The sequence below is a fragment of the Acanthochromis polyacanthus genome, chromosome 12, assembly GCF_021347895.1.
Source record: "Acanthochromis polyacanthus isolate Apoly-LR-REF ecotype Palm Island chromosome 12, KAUST_Apoly_ChrSc, whole genome shotgun sequence".
Taxonomy (NCBI): Eukaryota; Metazoa; Chordata; class Actinopteri; family Pomacentridae; genus Acanthochromis; species Acanthochromis polyacanthus.
The window spans coordinates 15,334,621-15,361,921 of NC_067124.1; the positions used below are offsets into that span (position 1 = coordinate 15,334,621).

The window sequence follows — 27,301 nt, forward strand, 5'->3', positions numbered from 1 at the left end:
TGGTTCTTCCTGCAGTAGGTCTAAGTGTCCCACCAGCTCATGTAACGCTCCACCAGAACATGTCTGTTGTCTAGAACTGGAAGACAGAAGATTAGTCAGTAGTGTTAACCTCCATTATCCTCATTATACTACCCAAACATTGGCAGCAAGTCATATCTGCATATTCTGCTCTGTTGTCCTCTCAGTCACCACATGGACCCTCTTGAACCCATGTGCACTCTTAGCAGAAAGTTTAACATCAGCCTCAAACCTCCATGTTTTCAGACAGCTGCTGTCAATGTGTCGCCTAACACACTGACGGTGCAGACAGACTTTAGATGTTTGCTGGAGCGTCTGTAAACTCACAGAGATGAGGAGATTTCAGAGGTTAAGTGTCTGAGAGGCTGCATGAGTTAAATTTGGTCATCTATATGAATAATAATAATATTGTAGGAACCCTAACTTTTACGTTTAAATGTGTCAACTATATTTGCAGCAGAAAACAGAGCAGTCTGAGTTTTCTGTCAAAGCAAATTATTGTTATTATTGTTCTTATCATCCAGTACAGTTTGTTTGTGTGAATCTGTAGGTGTAAGCTGCTGTACTTGAATGATTTTTGACTCTGTTCCTCTGAATTTACTAAAAGAAAAGTCTGAAGGTCCAACAAAACATTTTTCATTTTCATTTTCTGAAATTCTGATGAATTTTTATGCAGGAATTTGTGCTTTTTCTATATTAATTTATGATGTAAATGTCTTAATTTATATGAAGGAAACACAAGAGTTCAGGCACCTGGCAACATTTCAAAGTATAGAGAAACATATATGCATTAAATAATGTTTTCCACTTAAGATTCAAAGGTAGTTTGAGCTCATATTTCATATTTTCTGAGTAAATGAAGTCCTGAAGTCTCTAGATTCTTCTGGTTTTCTGCAAATTTTATGTTTCATATTTGAACATGATGGCGAAACTTTACTTAGGTGGGACTTCCCTGGATATTTGCCAGCAGTCAAGTATATGTTGCAATAAAACCTATTTTCATCTACAGATGAAACTATCGTATGTGAACTCTGCGCTTGAAGGACCAGTCGGGGCCGCTCAGGTGGTCAATGTGGCCCTCTGTGCTGTCTGCAGTCATACTCACTGGAACACATGACTTTCACAGTCTTTGGCCATCCAGTTTCCGAACATATTCAGCACTGCACATTTCCATACAACTACTTCTGTTGAGTACAGTAATGAATGACTAAAACCATTAAGTTAGACATGCAAACACAAAAAAAGCAAATACGTAGTCACCTATTTGTAGTACATATACACAGTCAGCCAAGTAATGCATACACACATCAGGAAAAGAAAAACTTGCGTAAATCTTTAATTTGAATGGGTACTTCTATATGTATACATACTTCTTTTGAAGTTCGATCAACTTACGATAACTTCGTGTACTGTTGTACGATGTTTTCCCAGCAGATGGCATTACCCTCTAGCCTCGCCGCGCTAGACCCATGCTCTGAAGACACAAGGGTCTAGGCACGCTCGACAGGGAGAGAGGCGGGCTAAAAGGTTGTCTATCAAATCACTCTGCAGCAATCGGGTAGGTATACAACCAATCAGCGCAACGAATAGGCTCCTAGAGCGCCGGAAATCAGAGGATGCGGTAGTTCGGTGAAGCCTTATTTATACAGTCAATGGGTGAAGCTCAAGTATATTACAGACATGTTAACAGAAAGATTATTCAGAGTCGGTGCTAATGGAGCTCAACGACTGTTTTCGTTTTTGTTGTCGACCCTGGCAGAGAATTAAATTCGTTGCCGTGGGTTGTCTAGCGCAGCTAGGCTAGTTGTTTCCGGTTGTTTCTGTCAGAATCGTCGCGCCTCTGTCGTCACTTAGTTACGCCCAACTTCTGACTCTACACTTCATGGTGATTTGTCTGGCCAGTTTTAGGAGAATCCAACCTCGAGCCTTATGGAGGGTAACTAGACCCACCCTGGCAGAGAATTAAATTCGTTGCCGTGGGTTGTCTAGCGCAGCTAGGTTAATTACCCTCATGAATGTAGCATCAACGAGTGACGTCTACAACTTAATGTAAATGTCTGGAAGCCAGTGGCCACCACGTTGAGCACCTCTTGTAATTGTAGAGGCCAAAGGTAACTTGTATTAATCTTGTGATGTGTGAATAAATTTGGTATTGAAATATTTATGCAAGTTTTTCTTTTCCTGATGTGTGTATAGTAACACTGTCATGAGCTGAGTTGTGTTTTTGTGTTTTCACACTGAGCCCTTGTTGCATGGAAAATCCATGCAGATTCTTGACATTGTGTTTGAGATCAAGGACAAGCTGAGGTGGTTCTGCCTCTAACCCAGCTGTATAACTGCACCAGACTTGGTTTATTGCACTTCAATGCTCATAAAATCTGCCAGATAGACTCAATAATTCATTTACCATTCCTTGTTTTAAATATTTTCAAATAAAAGGTTGTGCTAAACAATTGTTCTCAATACTGTGTCAGCAGTTTTAATTCCAGTGACTGAAAGGAAATAACTAAAGGTGCTGGGATTGCTGTAGGTGCATCCTCATGGAAAGACAATAACCCTGTAACTTCAGATGAACCTTCGGAGTGTAGCCTCAAGGCTAAAGAGCCAACACTCTGCAAACAGATGCAGTCAGAGATAGCATAGTTTCTTGAAAGTGGAAAGGGCAGCATTGTGCAAGCTCTCTCTCTTCCTGCCTGTCATTGACAGATAATCTCCTCTGTTACCTGACATGAGTTAAGTTACATTTCCAATGTTGCCAGATTTGTCTCCATCACCTTTTGTTATCTACAAGAAGCCTTTGTCGGATAACTGTCTTTGTGTCAACAAAAATGCTTCATCCTCTTTATCCATTTCTTCTTGAGTGGTTGTATTTTCTACTGTCTTTTTTTCCCCTGTTAAGCCGTTTTGTGAGTGAGGAGACATTTATTCACTGCTTAATGAAAGTCAAACTACAACCCACTAAACCAGTAAATTTGTTTTGAAGGTCCTCTGTAGAAGTGTCTTGCTAAACCACTGCTGGTATTTAACACTACCAGTCATTATGAGGGTGTGGTTACATGATTTCAACATTTTGATCACAGATATGTGACTTTTTCTCTCCTCTTCTGAGTTTTCTGAGTCTTCACTGGGGTGCAAAGTGGCAGATGACAGTACATTCCACAGACTTAGAGGGAGTCTGATTGTGTGTGGTGTAGCTTTTGTCAGCAATCTGTCATTGAAAAATAAAACGGTTTTTAAATCTTAGAAAATCTTGCAGACATTTGATCGTGAAAAAACCCCACCACAGCTCTGGCCTACATTTATTCAGTAGCTCAGTGTCTACACAGACAGAGTAGCGCAGTGCCCAGAGCTGGCTCTCTAGTAAAACTATAAATCGACTACAAAGAGGTGGCTGACAAGGATGAAAACCCCCTTTTTTCTCTTTACACCCACCTCTCCCTCTGGCTTATTCGCCCTCTTTCTCACAGCATTTTTCTGTGACACCACCAATATTCTCCCATATTTCTTCTCACACTCTTCTTCTTTCCTCCCTTGCTCTTCATCTGTAGGCCGTCGGGCTGTGCCCCAGGATATGACAATGGTTATTTTGTTTTGGGCATCTGTGTCTCCTTGACTTGTTGAGAAATGACTAAAGAGGAAAGCCCAGACACCATATGTCATAGGTGTTGAAATGGCTAATACCACATTGGCATTGCCGTTAGCCAGGATCTTGCATGGCTTATGTGCTCCTCTCCATTGCATGCAGAAACCCAGATCTTAGCATTAGGCCTGCTGTCTTATGAATTGTTGCAATATGACATGTAATGTGGTGAAAGAACCGCGGGCAATAAAGGTTATGTCCGTCTGTCCGTTCGTCCGTCTATCTCTCTATCTATCTATCTATGTATGTATCTATCTATCTGTTTTGAACCCTGGTAGATGTGAGGTGGGTTCAGACAGATAAAAAAACAAAACACCATTAGCAGGAAGACCATATCAGATGACTGTGACTGCTAAATGCTTTTCATATTAGGTGAAAGGTGGTGGAACTGCAGACTCTCCCCTCAATGTTTTAGTCTTTTTAGCTCAATATTTAGTTTCATGGCTCATGACTTAACTGTTTTGATTCTGTCTCATCAATGGATTCCTTCAGAGTATTTCGGAGTTTATTCCAAACAAAACAATGGCACTGCTTGAGAATTTTGTTTTAATTCATAGGGTAATTAGGAACCTGGCTTGGTGACATCTTAAAGCAAACAAAGGAATGCAGGGGGGGTTTAATGTACGTTAAATGATAAACTGTACAATTGTGTATATGCTGGAAAGAAAGACAATAAATAGAAGGAAACACTGTACTTATGGAGGTATGTTTAAACTTACAAACATACATTACAGCTGTTACATGTGAAAGTTACAAAGGCACAGAAATACAAAAGAACAGTCGAGTCCCTGCTGTCATGGAGGTGCAAACGGGCAACAATGACGATAGTGATGTTAATAATACACTGAAAGGCAGATCCTTTCTCAGGGCACGATGACAGCAACATGCCCGGTTGTAGACTTCAGCCAAAAAAGTATGACGGAGGTGATCAAGTTTCCTTCCTGAGCCTTTTTCCACTTTGCAAGAATCCATAGAGAGTTTAAAAGTTTCTACCCCCTGGAAGATGAAATTCAGTCAGACTTACAGCTAAAAGGACTCAAATCAGTTGAGTTGCTGTCACAACATATATAAAACACATTGTAATAGTATTAGCCATTGTCCATCAGTGCTTTCAAACCATAATTGATATGTAATGCATTTTTGTGCCATATCGTTGAATGCAATGCATGACTGCCTTGTATGATAATGTAAAGTAATAAAATGTGGACCAGTGACTTTTTAAAACAACATGCTCGTATGGATGGTTACCGATAAAGATTTCAACTTGACAGAAGTTTTTTCAAACCTCTGTTTTCTTTCAAAATCAAATAATTGTTTGCATTAGAAGGTGCAGTTTGTCAGCATGTAATGAAACATAATACAAAATATCCAAGTACTGGGTTTAGGGTGGAGTAATAAAGGACATATTTATAATGCTTATTAATACAGTCTTCCAGCAATGCTGTATTCTAAAGCCAATAAATAAAACAAACAATACTGTACACGGGTCACATAATTCATTTGTTCATTCCTGAAACTTGAGGACTTCACATTGATTTGGTGAAATCAGTGAGACAAAGTTGTAGCACCAATGAGTATGAAGGACGGTTCACACAGACAGCCTGATCTCAGAATAGTTCTCTCGTGTATGAATCATTTGTTTTCTTTCCTTTTTGTCTCTTATATGACAGGACAGAGCCGTCTGCTATTGTCCAGCTATTGAGGAACTCCACTCTGAATGACCCGTTTTTAATCGAGCTCCGGGTAAAATTATATCTAAGTAATTGCTTCTTTGAAACATCCCTTTTCATAATCAGTCCCCAGATTAGCAATTGATCAAGAGCTGCAACACAGACCAGGGTGTATCACATGTTGTGCTTGAAACCTCATCAACAGTTTCTCTCTGTAGGTTTGCCATCAGTGGCCTTTGGCTGGCTGGAGATGCTGGTGTCCTGGGTATAGATCTGTTCACTTACAGTATATAAACAAAGCTGGGCTTTTTCAGGTTTTCAGTTTCTTTCAGACATGTCAGTCCTATTGGCTTTAATCAAGATTCCAATTTTGCTAGTTCCTCCTCATTATTCTCTTCTTTATTTATTCTTTCCTGATCACATTCCTGTGTGGTGCCGTCAGCATCAAGTTCTTGTATCCAGATGTCCGGCATCGCAGGGAGAACAAAGGGCACGGCAACTCTCTCGCACTTCCATTGAAACGTACTTTGTTTTTCAGTGCTCGCCACACGCTTCAAACAAAAAGCATGGACATCAAAATATAGTCCGTTGACTATCTAACCACCTAGCTGTCTGTGTCCCAGACTTAGTCACTTCATAAAATTATAGGTTTGAATTGGAGCAGGACTGGCAGCACTGCTTGCCGTAGAACTTGTGGTTGCAGACTCCGTGCTGAGGCACCAGGTAGCACCAGCTGAAATAATCCCTACATGCAAGGTCTGTGGAATAAAACAGGAAAATGGAAGAAAGCTTGTTTGAATTCTGACAAATGTTTTCAAGAGAACTGTATTCTGACTACATTGTGTGGCACGTCGGTACCTTTCTTCTCAGGTTGTGGACAAAAGTTGGTGTTGCAGGCCTGAGACATGGGGGGTTTAAGATGGAGGGAACAGCCAGGAGACGGTTTCCCCTGGACGAGACACTGGACCGTCCTGGCCTGAACTCCTCCTCCACATGTCACTGTGCACTGTGGAGTACAGAGAAACAAGCACTCTGATGTTGGACACCATAGCTCTCATACACCATGGTTTACAAAATGCCTCTGCAAAATGTGACGCGCCACTTCTTGAATGGTTCAGCTGTGTACTCTTGTGTTTGTGAACGTACCTGAGACCAAGGAGATGAGTGCCACCCTGGTCGAGGCGGAGGATGAGGTCGTGGCTGGGTTGGATGTGTGCGTTGATGCGTCCTCCATCGGTGGACAGGTGGGGTTGTACGGACGGGACACGCGGGCAGGATGCAGGGCTTCTGGAGCTCCACGGTGGGTTTGGGGACATGGTGGCATTTCTTGGCAGCAAGTTCTCTGTATTTTCCTGCAGTGTCCTTTATCATAAAAACATATAAAAAATCCATAAAAATTATGACTTGACACTTATCACAAGCTTTAGCGATGTGTGTAATTCAAACAGACATAATTAAGGGCAGTGATTGAAAATGTAAATATGAACAAATGAAGATGTAAAAAGATGAGGGTTTAAGTAGAGATTTATAGCTGCTGCTTTACTGCTTTAGAGGTCCCATATTTTGCCTCTTGAAGCAAATTAATCAACGTTTTCAATACTCCCATAGTTTGTCTTTCAGTTTCTCAGCATAAAGCTGCAAAAAATGGTTCATTTCGCCATGACTAGATTTTAGGGCTGTTCGAAAAGGCCTATTTTACCCTAAAAACCAATGAACCACTGGGTTTACACAGCATCTGGGCAGAATTCTTCCTGGCTCTAACTGGCAATTTTAAACCAGTCACAAAAACCATTCACAAAGGATTTTCAACATATGGGACCTTTTAAAATTATCAGTTGACATTTTATTGGATCTGAGTAGACACACCTTCTCTGCACACTTGATGAAGCGTGTTTGATAGCCACGACCACACGTTACCGAACACTGAACATGGAAGAAAGGGAAAGAAAGCAAGAAAAGTTATTTGCATTAGCTGAAACAGTGCACAACTATTGCTTTCTTCATTTAACTTTCATACTTTTTGCAAGTAGCTGCAGTTGAATTACCTCTTGCCACGTGGAGACAAACCACTGGACCTTGCGTTGCTTCTGGCAGCGTTTGATGAAGCAGGATTCTTGACTGGCAGGTTTCGGTAGACCTGCACACACACTGTCAGGAAGCGTCTGGGCACCTGGGTTGGTGCTCGTACACAGCACTGTCCTCTTCTTCAAACCATTGCCACACTTACGAGAGCACTGCCAAATAAAAGGAAACAACATCTTGACATCTGACGATGTTTATTATTTAAGCTAAACTCTCCTTGCCAGATGGGGGATTAGCTGGTTCAAATACTACTGAGTAGTGATGTTACGAGATGTGCCGAGGCTTCGAAGCATGTGCCGAGTAATGGAGGGGGCGTTTCCATTCATTTAGGGGAGGAGCCAAAAACGATGACGTCCGAAGCAGGCGTGAACTAACCATGATGTCACCCGTTGGTTTCAACGCCGAGAAAATGAAAATGCCTGGATTTTGCTACTTCCTGGTCGCCATTTTGGATTTTTTGGAGCCAGTGACGTAAAAAGCGTCATCAAACAGGCTGGACCGGAGAGCAACTTGGGGCAGGACTAGTCAATGGGACTGTCAATCAAGTATAGCCATGCCCCCTGGCTCCACCAACTTTAATGATTTATTTAAAATTCAGTATTGATTTATTTTAAGATCGGCCACCTGATCTCTCATTTTGACCATGAAAACTAACGGGAAAAAAATCCTGAGCTGTAGAACATCAGTCTATCAAATTTTATTTTTTCTAAAAATGAATTGGGGTTTATGGAGCAAAAGCTTTTTGGAGCCAACCCTAGCGGACGGCGTGATATTGCAAGCTTTTGACACTTCCGGGTGGGCTTCAATTTTGGAGCCAGATGCTGCGTCCATCTTTATATACAGTCTATGGTCCGAAGCCTCGTTGCCTGGCTGAACCACGTAACTGCTTCGGAAAGTGGTTCAGATTTTGCCGTGAGGTCTGACAGCAGAATAAACCCCTCAGGCTCCGTTCAAAATGTGAGTTTTGATAGAGAGTTGTGGTCAGTCGAGAGTTAAGATAGTTTGGATAGAGTTTTGATAGTCTGGATACTAGAGTTTGGATAGTGTTTATATAGTTTGGATATAGGTTGGAGAGTTTAGAGAGAGAGAGATAGTTTGGAGATTTAGGAGAGTGAGGAGAGAAAGATAGGTGATAGGAAGGAGCCAACCAGGAAGTGAAAAATTTCCCCTGTGTGGGAACATTTTGATTTTTTAACTCCTAATAAGGTAAGCTAAATCTAACATTATTACAGACACATTAGGTTTGCTTATCAATAACTGTATTTTTCACCGTTTATTTTATTCAAAGGTGAGGTGTTTATTGTGTGTCAAAAAAGGAGTCGTTTAAAACCAGGAACTGTTGAAAACCTGTTACTTCTGAATAAAATGAATAAAACCTCCCATTTCCTGTACATCCTTGTCTAAGTTACACAAGCATATTCAGTATAATCTTCCTAGTTCCACAAGCACTTTCACTGTCCTCTGCCTGCATAAGGCCATGCTATTTTCCTAAGGTGACAGAAAGACATTATTACACAACCTGCCACATTATATGATACTACCATTTTTGGGAAAATTTACACACTCAGAATACATGAAAATATATTTTATTGTACAAATATGTGATCATTTATCTATAGAAATTATTTGATCATACATTTTTTGTTTTTCATAGTCATTCCCAGCAGCTATAATGAACAATGATTCAATGCATCAGGCATGTGGTTCAGATACAGCTGCCTGTGATTATACACTTGACCAGTAGGCGGTTTCGTGTGCTCATGAAGCTTCAAGAAATGAACTCTTTCTCGAACCAATTGGCTCAAGTGGTTCAATGCCTCATGAGGCTTCATCTCACCATCACTAACTACTGAGTTACAATATTATTCGCGATATCTGCAAAAATTACCATGTACGTGTTTGGGTTTTGTTCAGGTGATGTGGAGACAAAAGTTAAGTAAAATAGATAAGTGAAATATGTTCATAGTAAATAAAGTTCTAGAATTATTATTAATAACAATAATAATAATTAATAATAATAATAATAATAATATCAGTGAAAATCATGCAGCATGAGTGCCAAAAAAGAAAAGAAAAACAATGTAATACTGTAAAATTCAAAAACTGAAAATAACTGCAAAACTCCTTATGTAACATTTAAATTAACAAATATTATTCAGCTGATTCAAATATAGTACAGCAGTGTAATTTTACAGTCACATGTGATAAAGGAACTAATTATTATTTGCATTTGTAAAGTAATGTGCCCATTAAGTACCTTCTCTCTGATTTTTTGTTTGTTTGATTTAACAGTCACCATCTAATTAATCCCTTTAATTCTGTGATTTTACAAGATAATATCTGTAATTTAGAAAAACAGGAAAAAAATCTGTAAAATAATTTTAAAATTAAGCTCCATATTTAAGTGTTAACAGACACAATTTTTTTAAAAATAATGTAAATTACTTGTAAAATAATATTTTTGTTGATTTAAGCATAGTAAAAATAATAAAATTTTATGGTTAAACATGATGAATGAAATTAATGAATTACCACTAATAAAATACTGACATTTGATGTGGACATTATTTACAGTTGGAACTTTTTTGTTTACATTTAACATGCAAATCAAAACTAAATAATATACTCGATATTATTATTATTATTTGTATTTTCACAAAGCATGTAAAAATTTGTAAGACAACAGTAAATGATTTTTATAAATTACAGTTAAAACTGTTAAAAAACGTATTTTCTTTTTTTTTACAGTGAACTGAATGAATCTAAATGCTTCAACATTTTCCAACATCAAGTCCTCATTGTTTGGAACATTTTGGCTGACTATTTTCAATTCTTCAAGCACATTTGTACTACTTTAACCATTCTGGAAGTAGCCAAGGAAGGATTTATGAAAACAAACTCGAGATTTGACATAAAGTTAAATTACTGCATGATGTCAAAGTAGAAAAAAGTCACAAGCCAAAGATTTTAACAAGCCAACTATGCACACAAAGTATTTTAGAATATCTAAAATACAGTATATCCAATACGTCACACAATGACTTACTGTGCTTTACTTCTTTCATTATTCCTTTGAGACAGTCCAACAGTTCCCTCAATATTCATTTTGATTCTAGGCACACATCTAATGGCGCAGCCTAAATCACCATCCTGAATGTGTTTCACTACATCCAATAAACATGGAGGTGTGACGCACTGCACCGTGCCACGGAGAACCAAAGAGGAAGTAAACTGGACACCATTTGTGCCATGTAGTTCAGAATATTTGGGGTAAAATGGCCGTTAAAAAGGTTTAACAGTGAGACGAGTCACCACACACAATGTACAGGAACTGGAGCGAGAACAGAAACACCAGTCTCGGTAGGCACATTCATAGTTTAAAGCCACTGAGATCACCGCCATAAAACGTGGTGAAACCATCAAAGCCAGGTTCCACTTAACAACACAATGTGCACGGCTCTTCAGGCTGAATGGCGAGTGTTTTTTTTCCAGCTGTGGATTAAGACTTTGTAAGAAAAGTGCAATTTGCCCTCACTTGCTTACATCAGTGTCGGCGCATTGAAATACCAGCTGCTCTGTGACATGCTTACCTGAGACCACGGCCCAGTGCTCCAGACTGGAGGACAGCTGTGAGGGTTGCAGGCCTGTCTCCTGGCTGGGGCGGCCTGGGCACACTGAGAGTCAGCCAGGGTGTCTACGTTGGTCTGGCTGCTTCTCTGGACACACCGGACCTGCCGTGTCTGCTCCCCTCCTCCACAGCTCCTGCTGCAAACCCCCCACTCTCCTACAGACCAGCTGGGACAACACAACAGAAGCCTACTGAGTCAACATGCATGGCAACTCAATCATTTATTCTGACAAGAAGTGTGCAGGAATTCATCATTGATAACATTATTAGTGAATGATAACAGTTGTGAAGTGGCCTCCGCAGACATTTCAAAATAAACGTGACTGTAAACTTAAAGGCATTAGAGGAGATTTAATTTCCTACGACTTTGAACGTAGCATGCGCACATACAACCTCTCCCTCACCCCCCTCTAACCTCCCCCCTCTCAACATTTACAAAGAAACGCCCCCCTCCAGAAACTTGCGTAGGACTCGTGAAGCTTTCTTTTACGGCTGGGTCCCCCTGGATCTTTATCTGCCATTATGTAAAAAAAAGATGAGTAAAACAAGTCGCCAGCTAACTACGAAGCTAAACCAAAGCAACACATACAGAAAACACGTAAGTCCAAGGCGTACGTAATCTACATAACTAGGCCTGAGCCGGAAGATTTTTGATTGACAGGAAAGGGAGCAAACCAAACGCCTCGGTCCGAGCGCAGTGATTGGCTGATGTTCTTCAGGTCCTGCCATGTCCACAGTTATTTTTTTTATTTTCAATTTTTTTTAGAAACCATACATACAAGTCCACTAAAGGTCAGTATATTCATTTTATGTGAATCAGACAAATTAAACAAAAAAAACATCCTCCATAATGCCTTTAATAAATGTACCTTTTTATCCTTTAGTTATTGCTATTTATTGTTGTGTTTTACATCGCTGACATAATGTGGTTGTAGGATGCACTAGAGTGGTTGCTCAATCAACTGACGGACAATAGCTGGTAGAGCAGCTTGTCCACTAGTTGCAAGGTTGGTAGTTCAGTCCCAGTCTCTTTCTGTCCACTTGTGTCCTTGAGTAAGACAGCGAATCCACCATTGGTGTGTAAGTATCAGAGTAAATTGGTAAAAGAGAGGCAAATATTGCCAAGTGCTTTGCAAACCATAAAGTTAAAAAGGCTGAACTCCTGTAGATTTGCCATACACTCTAAATAAAGTCTTTGTACATTGTTGACATCAGACACACTGAAGTATTGCAAAAGTGTTCGACTTTGGTTCATGGATGACTGACTTCAGAGCAAATCCCGAAACACCAGGCTTTTAAACTGTAACTTAAACCCCACTGCAAAAAAACTTAAAACCCTCTGCTTGCCCATACTCAGCCCTCATCGCTACTAAAACTAAACATCACCACATATTTCTTTCAATAATTACCTCCATTTGTACTGAACATTCCAAAGAAATATGTTGGAAATTGCTAAAAAAAAACAACAACTTGGCTTGTATATCAAGAAACCTTTATGATATTGTACCACGTTTCAGGACTGTTAGTTTATATTATTTTTTAGTGTGTTTTTTTAACGCCTCACCCTGATGTCTTAAGTTGCCTAATCCCTAAGTTTTTTCTCTTCCTTAAAACCTTGTTGCATCTATTCCAAGTGACCCCAAGCTCTCGGTGCAGGCAGCTCAATCCCTCATCACACACTTTGTCTTCTTCTCCCCAACTTCACCCCAGTGTACCCACCCAGCCTCCTAAGATCTACCCCAAACAACCCAAAAATGTTGCTGTCAGCACACTGAGTTGTGTATATTAGCAGTCTAAACTTTATTTGCAGTAATTTGGGTGCATCACTTGCTTGGAATGTTGTATAAGGTGAATGAGGAGAGAGAAGCTCTAAAGGGCATTATACATGCACTGTTGAATCTAAATAAATATAGAGGGAAAAAATCCATCTGGTCTGATATATGTCATGTCTTGTCAGAGGGAAGATACACACTGTCATGTCATCAGAGGATGATTTGGATAAGGGGAATGTAGAGATGAAAGTTTCTATTCGGCTGTTTAGTTCAAACTGCTAACCAACATATACATGCAACGCATTTAACATGGCGACGTGATATTTATTAGTATTTGGCAAAGAAGCAGGAGCTGAACCTTCACGGTGTCATTAAATACAGAGATAAATGCAAGCAGACAACCGACTCAAATCACAGAAATATTCAGAGAAACACTGTGAGATATATTTGAGTGCACTACGTTCACATTGTAGCTTTTAAGAGGCAGGAAACTTAATATATTATGTATTTCTATTATATGTACATTCATAAATATTCCACCTAATTTACTATGCAAGATTTCTATGAAGTGATGTATGTTTTTTTTCTGGGTTAACTGAAATGAGAGAATGTCTACGTTCATATTAGTATACCTAATGACATATTGTTTTGGCTCTCTTACAGCTCAGATATCAATTTCTGCACAGAAAAGTAAAATATATCCACATGAGCTACAGTGGGCAAATGATTTATTGAATTTAATATGCTGGATTAAAAAGATGACGCATTAAGGCTTAAATAATACCGAACCGTATTCACATGTAAAGTAATGACTTCACAGGAATGCCCATTGACTTAATATGGTGATTAATGTCATATCAAGTTAAGATCATTTTGAGATCTATCAGTGCGTTTGGTTGACAGATGAGTCAGCATTGCTCTGTCTGGACAGAAGCACAAGGATCAGGTATCCAGTGGACAGTGTGTCAGATGGCTTTTCTGGTTTAAATGATGCTGTCTGGATGCACACTGGGAGCACTAAATAACCTCTGACCAGTGTTTACGGCTTTGCCGCTCTGTGTGTGTGTGTGTGTGTGTGTGTGTGTGTGTGTGTGTGTGTGTGTGTGTGTGTGTGCCTGGACTTTCACATGTATATGTCAGTGTGCGTGACGTTTTTTTGTTGCCTATATCAGTGTACGCTCACTCCCAGACAGAATGATATCATGCTCTAAATGCAGTGGGCATCGGAAACCATTTTCCGTGATGTAATGCATGTTTGGTCCAACTCGCTGGGTGCAGACGCAGCAAAATGAAATAACTATGTGGCCTCAGAATAGTATGACATGCAGAGATGGACTGATGACCACAGCCAGCAAGTCTAGTCCAGTGTGAATGTTTTGGTGGACGCGACTCGTGTTTTGTCTCAGCTCACAGGTCATGCATGAAGCCACGCATAATGACCAACATGCTGCGCTTATTACATGCATGTTATGAACATTTAGTGGGAAATCTCAACACTGTGTGCGTTGCAGTGGAGAAAGAAAAGCAGCCTGGGGGTTAACACTGTAAACAATGGGGAAAATATTGATTACAATATTATTAGTATGATTTCAAAAATTCTGCTGTCACACTAGAACTGTTGCTTTTAGTGTTTACTTTTGACGTTGAACACTAGTGGTTTATGCAAGTGTTGCTTTGTCCAAATTCTTACATAATCTAAATGATCTATCAAAACACTCTTGAAAATACAGGGTTCCTCTAATGCACATATATAAACACACACGCCTGAACATGCAACATCTAAGCCAGTCCAGCTGTAGATAATGAAGGAGATAGGGCCAAGACAAGAGTGTAAACTGTTGTGAGATTACTTTACAGCCACTATTATCGCCACTTCTCCAACTCAGTATAAACACACAAATCCATTAGTGACTAAAATGCTGATAGGACGATGGTGTGGAAAGAAAGTAGAAAGAAATATCAGAGGGGAACATCCACTTCTGAGATAACCACGAGTGAGCAGAGGAGTAGCTGTGCTGGTGTTTATCACAGAGTGTGAATGTGAACATATTTATAAATGACTTTTTAAAGATGCAGACAGTGGGACAGACAGAGATGCAGACAGAGCGTGCAGAGAGTGTTTGTCATACAGCCACAGCCTCACAAATCTCTGTTGAGAGATTGGAAGTGCACAACTTAGACTGACTGACAGTTATCCTTGGCTGGCTTCTCGGTGGTACCAGTCTGTGTGAGTGTGTGTGCAGGGTTAGACATGGTTGGACAGGTCACACAGAAAAAAAAGGCACATCAAAGTGTGGAGGTCATTAGATGTATGTTTACAGCCAAGCCTGAAGCCACCCAGGTAGTGGACACTGCAGGTGGGGGTCTTACAGCAGTGAGTGTACGTGGACGGGTGAGAGGTTGGACAGAAAGGTCTCAGTGATGACCTCTAAGGCTTCATCGATGCCTGTGTGTGTGTGTGACAGACAGAACCTGGATAAATGCCCTTATTTCTCCTGAAATGTTTCCTGACTCCACAATGATCCATTTACCAATAAAAGCATAATTGAATTTTCCACTGTAAGCGTGGCATAGAAACATAATACACTGCATGATGGTTCATATCACACAGTATTCATATGTAGTAATGTCAATTTGTGTTATCTGATTTCTAAAAGAGTGTAACTGACAAAAACAGATTTGTTTAGACCATTCATTAAATCTTGTTTTGATAGGCAACGGACATTTAATAAGTGCATTAAATCTGTTTTTAAATCTGTCTTAAAATAAGTCACAAAACTTTTACTGAGCTTTTTCTGCCTTTTTCTACCATGTCTTGTTTCCATACCCAAAGAAATTTCAAGCTCCCCCTTGGCAAGTAAATGCATTTTCATTAATTGGGGAAACTAGTACAAATAGAGCCAAGTTAAATTCCATTGAACTTACAGTATCAATAACATACATACTTCTTTCCATGTATATTTCTCATTGATTTCTCATGCATACACAGTTAATGCTGCAATTCAATGCAGCATTAAAAATGTTATTAGTTCTACCTGACAGGTCAACATGCCTGTTGTTAGAAAACTCTATTCAATGCATAGCAATTGGACAACCCTATCTCTCAAAAACCACGTTCTTCTACATCTAAACTACGTTCTCATGTACAGTTCACAGGAAATTTAATTTGGTTTTTAAACAAAGAAAGGTAAGATTGTGACATTTGTGATACTCAATGACTTTCAATTTCATTGGCTCATTGTTTGGTTAGGTATCGGCACCAAAACTGTGGGATTAGGGTTATAGAAATGTTGTACTTTGCTTAACATGTTTAAGATGGTAACTACATCCTAGAAGTTCATTTAAGGTAAAGGACCAATATAACTTGGTTTGCCTTGGAAAACAGCATGGCTTCTGTTCAAATCATAAACTGTATTTAAAAGATAGATGGAATCTCTTTGTCTGAAAAGAAGAAGTGCCTATATTCTTTCTGATGACCAGCAGGGGGCAACTCCTCTGGTTGTAAAAAGAATACTGATTGTATAAAAGTCTAGAAGGAAATTACTTTATTTCTCCCTTGATCTGCTACCTTATTAAATATTTTCCAAATGAGTTAATGGCGTCAGTTTCAAGACTTTTTGGATACAGCATGATTTTCATTCTGCAAATTATGGTCTCATTTTGAGTAAAATAGATGATAAAGCAGGGTATGTATAAGGGCGGGCTACCTTGTGATTGATAGGTCACTACTGTGTGTCCTCAGGTTTGCTATTCAGATCCACCAGTAACTTGTTGCATCTGTTGTCAAAAGACCAATATGCAGACAGCCAAGTACAAAATTAGAGGATTCACAACAGTCACCACACACCTTCTGGCTTCTTCTGTCTTTTATAGAAAGTCTGTGGTTAAAATATGATCTTAATGCAACATGTCTGAAGCTTCTCCTCCTTTTTTCTAGGTTACAAGGGTTACGAGTCCTACCCCATCTAATATTTGCCTGGGGACCAGACAGCCTTTATATTGTGTATTACAAATACACATAAAGTCAGTCTGGAACTGCTCCATTGAACCAAATCTAGCCCAGAGGCGGGACTACCGATCACAGCTTGAATTGGAGAGAGCCAATCAGCGTAACACATGTGTGACGCAATCACTAAGCGACCTAACAATTGCCTTTCCGCCATGATGTTTTGTAGTTTTAACAGCTTCCTTCGCCGTACAGGGGTCCTGAGGAAAATCTAAGCTCTCCCTTTCAACAGTGGAGGGCAGCATTACGCATTCTATCGTACAGCCTGCTGGAATTAAAAATACATCCTTTTTAAAAAGAAAAGCTTTAAGAGCTGCTTCTTGTTGAGGTTTTAAGGACAAATTCAGCCCGTGCAAAACAGAGGAAAGCGCACGAGAGAAACCTCGCTCTGTTGCGGTCGCCAACTTGGCCCTGAAGATGACGCATCGTTAACTCCCGCCTCTGGTGCTCTGATTGGTTCGGTCTGATCTGCTCGGAGCTTGAAAACCTGTCAAAATGTGTCAATGGAGGAGGGCTAGACCGTATTCCCGTATATCCCTTATAACGGGAATACAGTCTAGCTAAGCTAGGCTAATCTAATATATGATGGATTTGCTAAAAATAAAAAAAAAATAATGGCAAATACACATCGATTTGAAGCTTCTTTGTGATTTGTCACATTTGTCATTTCAACTCATAGTTGAACCTGCAGATTAGCTGGAAAAAAACAAAACAACATAACCCTTATTTGTTACCAGCATTTGTGGCACATTGCAAGTTGTCAAGCATTTTTTCTACTGTTTTTGTTGTTTTGTTTTCTGTTGTCAGATGGTGATAATTTGACACTCTGACCATGCAATAGCAATTAAACCATCCACACATAACTAAGCATCTCCATCTGTTGAGGAAAGCCACAAGATGTGCTTAAAAGCTTTGGAAAAAACAAGTAAGTTGGACCCTGCTGAGAGCTTTTCACAACCCTTATGTCATTATGTCATTTGACAGCTAATGTGGAAGCTTCTTTGTCAAAATGTGAACTTCAATTCAAAATCATAAAGGAACTAAAACTTTGTGTTGTATTTTTAAAAATCCTTGGTAACAGTAATTACACAAATAGTGTACAGCAGGTGGAGCGCAGTGGTAGCGTTCCTAACATAACATTTGGTGAACTTTTTTTATCCAAACTGCCTCACAGTGTTTTTTTGCCTGGGTGGGAATCATCTGTACAGTTGGCAGTGGTGACTGAGCTCACAGCATTGGTTTCTCTTGAATATAATAGTGAAAACAAAGTGGGTATGACTGCATAATATACAACATATTGCCACACATGATGACACAATGAACCACAAACATGACATGATTGCTTAAAACGTCTGACCTAACAAAGCTCTGGAGGATATGGCCTTCTCTTCTGAGGAACTTTATTTATATATTTCTTTTCAACGCGATCACTACTTTATGTCAGTGAATATGAGACAACTCTGTGGTCATCATGCAGCATTTTCCAACGATACCTGTTCCAAAATGGAGAAAAACTGAGCAAGAGAGAAATATTCAGGCAGTGACACGACTATGCAGAGGAAAAATCCCCTTTTGAACAGCTGTTGGTCACTATAAAACATGAGATAGATGGTAACGTAATTGGGATTCCATGATTTCAGAGCAGATTACATAATGTTGGTGCCCTGTATAATACTGTATCCCTGAGAAAATCTTTTTGAAATGCGGGATTTCTTTGCTGGTGTTGGGACACCACCAATGCAGTAAAGATTGAGAGATTGTCTCAAAAGCAAAAGGGGGGATTCCAAAGAAAAGCACTGAGCATAAGAGTGACAGACACAGAATAATGGATAATTCTACATGCATAAGCGCTTGTAGATTATTGTGGTTTTAGCCTGCACTGATTTTGGGGTGGGGTACAGTAGGGACACTTGAAATTGTCCTAATGAGAGGGTGAGAAAGTTTGGCTGGAAGTGAGCTTCAGAGTAACTCAACATTGCGACTGTTCCTCTGCTGCCCTGCCCTGTCTTCTCCTTGAGTGTGAATGTGTGTGTTTGCCAGACAGCAGCTGATGGCCGTTCATTTTGCTCTTGGCGTCAACACAATCATCACACACCATGACTCAGTGTATATGTTACATTATATTTTATGCAAACAAGCACAGAAAAACCTGTACATCACTGCATGCGCCGCGGATTTTTCGTAGTGTTCCTGATACATAGGTTGGTGGCCTCCGACACTGTTGTATTTCATTTATTCCTAAACATTTAAAATGTCTAAGCACTAATCTCCAGAAACAACGACGCAACTAGGCTGTAGTCTGTCTGAATAAGTGTGATAAGTATTTCTAATGCCTTGGTTTAGCCACAGCGTAACAAAAACGTTTGGGGACTAAGCCACACTTGGACATATCACAACTCAATTTTTCTGAACATGTACATGCAACACTTACCAAGATGAGGTCAGTATCTCAGCTAAACCCGCTCTCTGCTCATAAATCAAGGTCCAACTTGTCAGCAGTGTCCCATTCATTTGCAAGTATTTGGCTGATATTTCAGACCATTGCTAAGAGTGTACATGGGAATACTTAGAATAGAGGCACAGAGGAACTGATGCCTCAACAGCAGCTGTCAAAAGCCTCTAAACAAAGTCTCTTGTTGTTCCTTGAAAGACAAGCATCTACTCAACACTGTAACTGTCTCCTGCTTTATCTGTGCAGCGGTAGAAGCTCCCAGTTGCAGATGTTTTGGGTTTATGGTCTGCAAAGAAGTGTTTGGCGGCAGTTTTGATGTGCAAGAAAGATCCTTCATTTGGTTTGAAGCTGTCTATGAAAAAATGCCAAAGGTAAATGTGGTGTTGAATGGATGCTACAGGTTGGACTGTTTTGTTCTTGGGTAATAACTGAATGAACGACAAAACGTCAGAGGAAGTGAACAGCACTTAGAAGAGGTGATAAATTCTATTGTTAGGCAGAAAAGGCCAATAAACCTTTCATTTTTTTGTGAATCTTACTCATGCATTCTATTGTAATTGTGGACTATACTGAATGGGAGAAGGCTTTTAGACCACTTACAACTAAACTTAGCCTCTGTGTTAGTGCAGAATTGCTAGATATTAGAGAGGAAACCATCATTTATCTTCACCATATGCTGTCCTGGTAAGCTTCTTCTGTTACCGGAGTACTGAAGGCTCAAGAGACTATGTCTGTATGATATCCTAGAAATTAATACGCCAACTACTAATGCGTTCAGGGGAAGTAATACCTCAGCAGCAGCTGTCGTAGGAATGACAAACTGGATCTGATTTAGTTACTGCACAGAAATCCTGTAGCCTTTAACCTGTTGTAATAATTTGTCTCCATTACCCAGTTGTGTACATATTTTTTAAAGAATCTTAGATGCAAGTTTCTAGCTTTAAAAACTAAATCTTTTTTTAAAACATAATCTTATCCTTATCAACTAAATCTCATATTCCCTCTCCATTAAAACCACTGTTTTCCCTGGGGCGTCTTTTACTGATATGTTTTCTGGCCTGGGCTTCACACTACATGACAGTGTCCAGAGCAGCACAGACAAGGGAGGGACATTTCCCTTGTGTGTGTTCATACATGTCCTGCTTGTCAACAGGCAAACCACTCCCAATGATGTCCAGCATCAGACCACGCTGACTGATCTTTGATCCTCTGCCTTGCTCCTGAGTGCCAGGGCTACAGACAGTGACCAAACCAATTGAGCTCAGCCAAGGTCCCACAGAGCCGCACCCTGAAACCACACAATCATTATTGGATCTTGCTTCTACTCTCGCTGTCTGTTATTGTCATACATCATAGCGAAATGTTCTTGCCACTCAAGGTGACACCGGTGACATTTTACAACATCTGGAAACGCCGGCTTGCACACAGCAATCTGGAAGTGATCTTCAACATATGATAACGTTTCCTACTTCTCAAATACAAATTAGTCTTGGGCCTGTATCTAGTGCAACCTTGTGGGAAAACATGTTTTGATCATCAGAGCTTTGAAGTGAAACAACATGTCCAACCAAATAAACTGGCTGTGTATTTTGCATACACCAGTGCAGTACACATGTAAAAAGAAAAAAGTTATAGATGGGCCCTGATGTGACCGGAGCAGAGCAGAGTGCTTTCTTATGAGCTGAGGTCCCGCAGTGATGCTCCGTGTGAAGAACTTTTTAAGTCCTTGGCCTGCTGTATTTAGCAAACACAGCAACTAACCATTCCTGACAGTCGGTGAGGTATCCTGCTGAACTGGACAAAGACATGAACAGAATGTCCAGTGGAACTTCCCTTGCTTCCCCGTGTCTCACACACATTTTTTAGCTAAAATGTAAGTTATTTTTCATCATAGGAAAATGTCATCATCACAGAACAGGTGCTTTAGTGGGCTGGGTGGAGACTACAGTCAGCACTGCCTGACACCCTTCATTCGCTTTATTATGAGGAGATAGTGTGGGAAGTTCGGCAGAGTTGACTCAACCATTAAACAGCTCTTTTGACACTGCATGTCAAGAAATTACAGAACAGATGTGTAGGTGCTGCAGACCAAAAACACATGGCAGTCAGGGGGAGTGAAAAAGGAAGAAGGTGAAAAGGACAGAAGGTAGGAAGACAAAAGACTTCACCTGAAAAGTGTTAATGGGAGACGCACAGGAAAACAGAACAGAGAAGAACGCTGTCCACAAGATAATTTCTTCATTCACATACTGAGCCTGAACAGATAGAAATCTATTTGGCGGGAGGTTCTAAAATTGATCATCTGCCTCTCTAAGTTCAATTCGTTACCATACATGTACAAAATGTTGAGCTGTGAGAGCCAACAACATTTTTGGCTGTTGCCTAGCCTTCAGTATAGCCCTTCCAAGATATGTCGATTGAACAATTGAATAATAGACATACCCTGAAGTCTGGCAGCCTAGAAGGGCCAAACATTGTGTCGTTTTCCATCCAAAGTATGTATTAGGAAATTATGAGGAAACGTCTGCACAGTTCAAATACCATTTTTAATGATGTCCAGACTGAGAGCCTGTTAAAAGCAGAGTGGAGATATATTGATGGGGTCATTCACAAACTATTACTGACTGCGCTGAGGTTTGAGTTCATGAGCTGTGAGGGTTTAAGCACATAAACTCATCTTAGCAAGAATCCACAGCCATGCTAGTCACTTTGTGAGACGGCATAGAGTTTGAGCTAAATGTGTCGAGGTCAGCCCACATTATTGGCTGATAATGGTCATTTGTAAATATATCAATATCAGCGTATATGTCGTCAAAATATGTAGATATGACAACTTTATTTTACAGAGCAAAATACAGAAAAAGATGCCTAGGGTCATTCAGAAACAATACAATACCCCCGGCACTGTCTGCAGCACATGTAGCAGAGTACGCCTCACCGTTGAGCAGATGGTGGTACAGAGTCAAGTTTTGTGAACATGGCACATTGCTAACTACTTTGCAAAATAGACAGCCACTAAACAATGACCCTATCATTTCCCCCTTTTATAACTTTAAGATAGTAAATGCATATATAAAAGCAGCATCGACCAATATATCAATATCAGAATTTCTGACTCCCTAAAATTGGGATTTGCCCCAAAAATCCAGTATCAGGTCAGGCTTTAAAAATGTTACAATGCTCATCTTGAAAATTTTAACAGGGGAACTCCGGTTTTTTTCAACCTGGCGTCTGTTTTCATATGTCATTTCATACATGTGAGTGATGGAGAAATGAATTTTTGACATAGCTCCAGTCATAGCCAGGCAGGCAGCTTCGCACCTCAGCTAGCAGCTCGGCTAGCGAAAAGTATGGGGCAACTTGTCCCCCCGTGTCAAAGTCCGCCCAAACGTGCTTTTTTTCTCCACACTGACTGGCTCGGATAGTCTCAACGAGTGTCCCACAACATACGAGAGATGAGAAGTGAATGAAAACCTCCACATTACTTGGCGATCGCTATTTGTTGTGGTCTGTGTCCAAAACTCAGGACGTTAGAAAGCAAATCTTGCTCCGAAATCGTGCGATAGCTCGCGCCAAAACCAGTGTTTTGGCGCGAGCTACCGCACGATTTCGGAACGAGATTTGCTGTCTAGCGTCCTGAGCTTTGGATACCAAGTAATGTGGAGGTTTTCGTTCACTTCTCATCTCTAGTATGTTGTGGGACACTCGTTGAGACTATCCTAGCCGGTCAGTGTGGGGGAAAAAAGCACATTTGGGCGGACTTTGACATGGGGGGGCAAGTTGCCCCATACTTTTCACTAGCTGAGCTGCTAGCTGAGCTGCGAAGCTGCCTGCCTGGCTAAATACTGGAGCTATGTCGAAAATTCATTTCTCCATCACTCACATGTATGAAATGACATATGAAAACAGACGCCAGGTTGAAAAAAAACGGAGTTCCCCTTTAAGCAGGTATAATATTTACCACACTGGCCATCTAAGTTTAGTGTGTTACCAGGCTAATAAAGCATCTAATAAAGTACCACCATACACAAAGCAGAGTTGAGACAGTGTACGTCAACAACTTTTCCAGGTATTCAATAACAAACCCCAAGAAGAGACTTTTTTTCAACATACAATTTTAACTTGATAGTGGCACTAGATGAAAAGTCAAGGAATAACCAATGTATTTACAATTCATTCTGAGGGGAATGTGAATATCTGAGATGGTTTTAATGGCCAAAAACTGTCTTTCTACTAGCTAAAAACTACAGACCAGAACTACAACTAAATGTCAGCTTAATGAGCCAAAGTAATTAGGATTCATTGCCTGGACACTGTGATTGTCTGTACAAAATTTATCAGCAATCCATCCATCAGTTGTTGAGATTTTTCACTCTAGATCAAAATCATATTGGTCTAGGTAGAGCTACGGCACTAGTATGGCTGAAAACGAATGTGGTAGTGGATCTCAAAACAATCGAGTAACTGCACTGACATTTCTAGATACCTAGACTGGATGACAAGCAAACACATCACGGACATGTAAAAGTGAGGAGGGTCTGACCTGGCAGGACATGGTTGGGTGTTGCAGGGTATCAGTCCAGTAGCTGGTCTTGATCTGGGGTTGCAGAATGACATGTTCACCTGCAGTCTCAAGTCTCTGTAGCACGCTGTCTTTGTGTTCATTTGGCCTGTGAGGGTGTGAAATAAACAAGTGCAGGCATAACATCTATTAAGAAGAACACACTCTTCATTCTGAGTCGACTAAAATAACAGTAAAACAAAACCACAGGTTCATGCAGTTCTTCCTTCTGCATATCTTTGAAGCAGCATTTCGACGAAAACAATCTGGAATTTAAGTCAGAATGCCGAGTGAAATGTTTGCCCTTAAAATATATGTGAATGTATGTGATTATGTGACACTTTTTTAATAAAGTGAAACCAATATGTTTCACGCTGACACTAAAACACCCTTGAGGAGAGTAGAAAGGAAGGTTGATGGATGTTTAAACACGTGCTTTTTTTGCCACACCTGCTTCTGCACGTGCAAAGAAATGATTTCGACTCAGTAACACTTAAACAGATGGTTAAATTCATTTGTTTGTTGAATTTAAAAAAAAAAAAACGTCTCGCACAAATGCAGATCTGATAGTGTTGTTTGATTTATATGAAATTTGAATGCCAGGTTAACAGATCCTTTGGTTGTTATTTGGCCTGAAGCACGGCCAATCTGCACATCTCAGCTCATGCAGGTCAGTCAGTCGGTCGCACTCTTTAATAAAGCAAACACCCCCCTCAAACTCATCATGACCTACAATCAGGACACAAGAAAGGTGGAGGTGGATAGGGCGGACCGCAGCAGACCAGGGTGGGGAACTTTAACCTGCACGGTCAATCAATAGGAATTCTACACTGGGGGCTTTGTTCACACTCTTGAGGCAAAGCAAGCGCACATGCACGAGTCCACCCATGTGTACATGCACAAAGAGAAATGTGCACGAGTGAACACACATGAACGGACATGCACACATGCACACCTTTGTGCCATAACTTCTGGCCACAAATTACCTGCCTTTGTGTGTGTGTGTGTGTGTGTGTGTGTGTGTGTGTGTGTGTGTGTACTGGTTTAATTCCAGGCCTCTGCTGGGGCAAAGGCCATTGGTTGCAGACATGCATGTGTATTCTTGCTGTGTGAGTGTAATAGCAGGTGTCCAGAACAAGAAGAGGACCCACCAGTTCCAAACAAGAGCCTCTAATGTCCTCTCAGTAATGATGGGAATGCTCTTCTCTTCATTTAACCTGCAGCTAAAAGCCTTATTATAGGTCAGAGAGGCCAGACTGAGCTTCAGATGCTTGTCTATTGATCTACAAACTGCCCGCTTAATCTACAGTCTGCCCCAGATTAAGATTAGAGTAGATCTGTCCTTTTTCATCAGCCTAGGCGACTTTGAAATTTTATATGTTCAGAATTGGATCTTATCTTTGCAGTAAACTCAAGTTTTTCTTAACAAAGAGAATTTCATCGTCTGCATGTTTGCTCGTACCTCCGGCACATGTCGCTGAGCACTGGGAGCGTATGATGGCCCATGTATAATTGTGCTTGATGTAATTCTTCATCAGTTTGTCATCAGTTTTCTTGAGAGTATATTCCCAACGTACGCCTGGATTCCAGCCCTGCAACAATATCTAAAGGAAAAATGTCATTAGGCAACCATGAAAGAAGTAGGTCATAAGAGAACAACAGAAGAGAGGGAGGTCTTATGCAATATATTTAAAAAGAAAGAAATTGGGCGAACGCATCAATTGCTCACCTCTATGATAAGAGTCTCATTGGTGGGTCCGGCTGATATGAGGCTCTCTGGTCTGTTATAAGGTCTCTTGTACTCAAAGATTGTTCCAGCGATGGGGTGTCGTCCCGGCCAATCCACTGTCCAGTGGCCATTAAGGTAGTAGTGTCTCTGGGTGTCTCTGATAGCCAAGTAGGAACTGGATGTATTTAGTTCCACCACACGGATACTCCGAGCTCCAGGTGGGATGGTTACCACCCCATAGTACTCTGGCAAAGAGAGACAAACTTTAAAAAAGCCCTAAATGCTGTAAAAATCCTGATATATGTTAAAAGAAAACATTAATAGCAATGTTAAGGTTATGTGTATGAGCAGGAAAATGCAATCAATATTTGCGACAAAGGAAGAAACTCCTTCTTTTTAAAATGTTTCACCAAAACTGATGAAATTATTAGCTTGAACAGGATGACTCACGGTTCGTAAAATGCTGCTTTGTGTACTGCCCTTTGTAGATCTTGCAGGTGGAGTTATCTCCTTTACACACCCCACAAGCATCAGGCACAGCTGTGGAGCCCAAAACACGGTCACAGCCCACTCTCTGTGGAGGAAAAGCATCATTGCTTTTGACGACAAGGTAGATTATATGCATAAAATGCAAGATTACATCACACTACGTAATAGATGACAACAGCTGAAAACTACCAACATTTATTCTTTAAGTGGTGACAGGCTAGCATTTTATTTTTCATGACAGTTGAAGATGTTTTGAGACAGCAGGACAACAAGGGTTTCTGTTGGTGTTCCCTACTCTTATATCCATTCTCAACTTCAAAGACTTCACACTCAAAATCATTACTCAAAAAAAGTACAGCTAATTCCACACACTTTAAAATAAATGTTCAATCAATCAATGCTCAACATTACCTCACACAGTCCATCAATGCAGACATTGGAGCTGTCCTGTGAGCAAAGTGTCCCATCCCTAACTTTGCTGGCCAAGGCGAAGAAAAAATCATAACCTTCAGCGAAGCAGTACAGCTTACATACATCTTGATCTGGAAGAAAAGAAACATAACAGCGGAGGCCATTGTATTGTTATCAGGAAAAAGCAACTTTAAATGTATCTTTTGCTAATTCAGAAAATCAACACGTGTCTCACCGTCCACACGAGTATATGGTCTCCAGGTGTAGAACCATCCTCTGAACTGTTTACTGTTATATTCAGCACACTGTTGCGCTCTGTAGTCGATGGTGTTGGAGGGACAATCCACAGTATTACAAAGTTTGTACGACCTGGAGGAGCCTTCACAGAACTTCCCTCCATACATAGGCCTGCAAAGACGGATGGAGACATAAATCCTGCAACAAAGTTTTCCATTTGTTGCATCGTACTCAGGATAATCTTCAGTATTTCCTTGACTTTGCTTGATGTTAAAATCCTGGTTTCTTTTTCAACGTGTGCTCGGATAAGTTGACACACAGCAAACACATTAATGAAGTGCAAAGTACTGACATAATTCATTTCATGAGGAGTAAAACACTTAAGTTGCTTTTGATCTGCATAGTGAGCAAAGGTTCTCCATTACAAAGAACACTGAGTGACATTGTCCACTCATGACTAATGCATGAATATGCTCCCCTCTTTATGTGAGTCTCAGCATGCCTTTGTGAAGGCTTCTCCGATCACAGGTGTATATCCCCAGGCTAAGTTCCTTAAAATCCCTTCCACTGGACAATTAGTCCTTCTATAAGCCCTCCAATCACATT

General features: G+C 40.3%; 1 protein-coding gene across 1 annotated transcript in view; it reads right to left on the minus strand.

Annotated features, from left to right (window-relative positions):
• Nucleotides 1-4,185: 4,185 nt before the first annotated feature.
• LOC110957183 (A disintegrin and metalloproteinase with thrombospondin motifs 16) overlaps nt 4,186-27,301 on the minus strand; it is a 57,870-nt gene continuing 34,754 nt past the window's right edge. The window contains exons 13-24 of the mRNA XM_051957355.1: nt 26,694-26,866; nt 26,459-26,589; nt 26,009-26,132; nt 25,559-25,803; nt 25,292-25,433; nt 23,812-23,938; nt 11,001-11,205; nt 7,374-7,562; nt 7,195-7,251; nt 6,475-6,690; nt 6,187-6,334; nt 4,186-6,086 (exon numbers count right to left, since the gene is read on the minus strand). Of these exons, the coding sequence (XP_051813315.1) occupies nt 5,971-6,086; nt 6,187-6,334; nt 6,475-6,690; nt 7,195-7,251; nt 7,374-7,562; nt 11,001-11,205; nt 23,812-23,938; nt 25,292-25,433; nt 25,559-25,803; nt 26,009-26,132; nt 26,459-26,589; nt 26,694-26,866 (1,873 nt within the window). The 3' untranslated portion in view covers nt 4,186-5,970. The remainder of the gene's footprint in view (nt 6,087-6,186; nt 6,335-6,474; nt 6,691-7,194; nt 7,252-7,373; nt 7,563-11,000; nt 11,206-23,811; nt 23,939-25,291; nt 25,434-25,558; nt 25,804-26,008; nt 26,133-26,458; nt 26,590-26,693; nt 26,867-27,301) is intronic.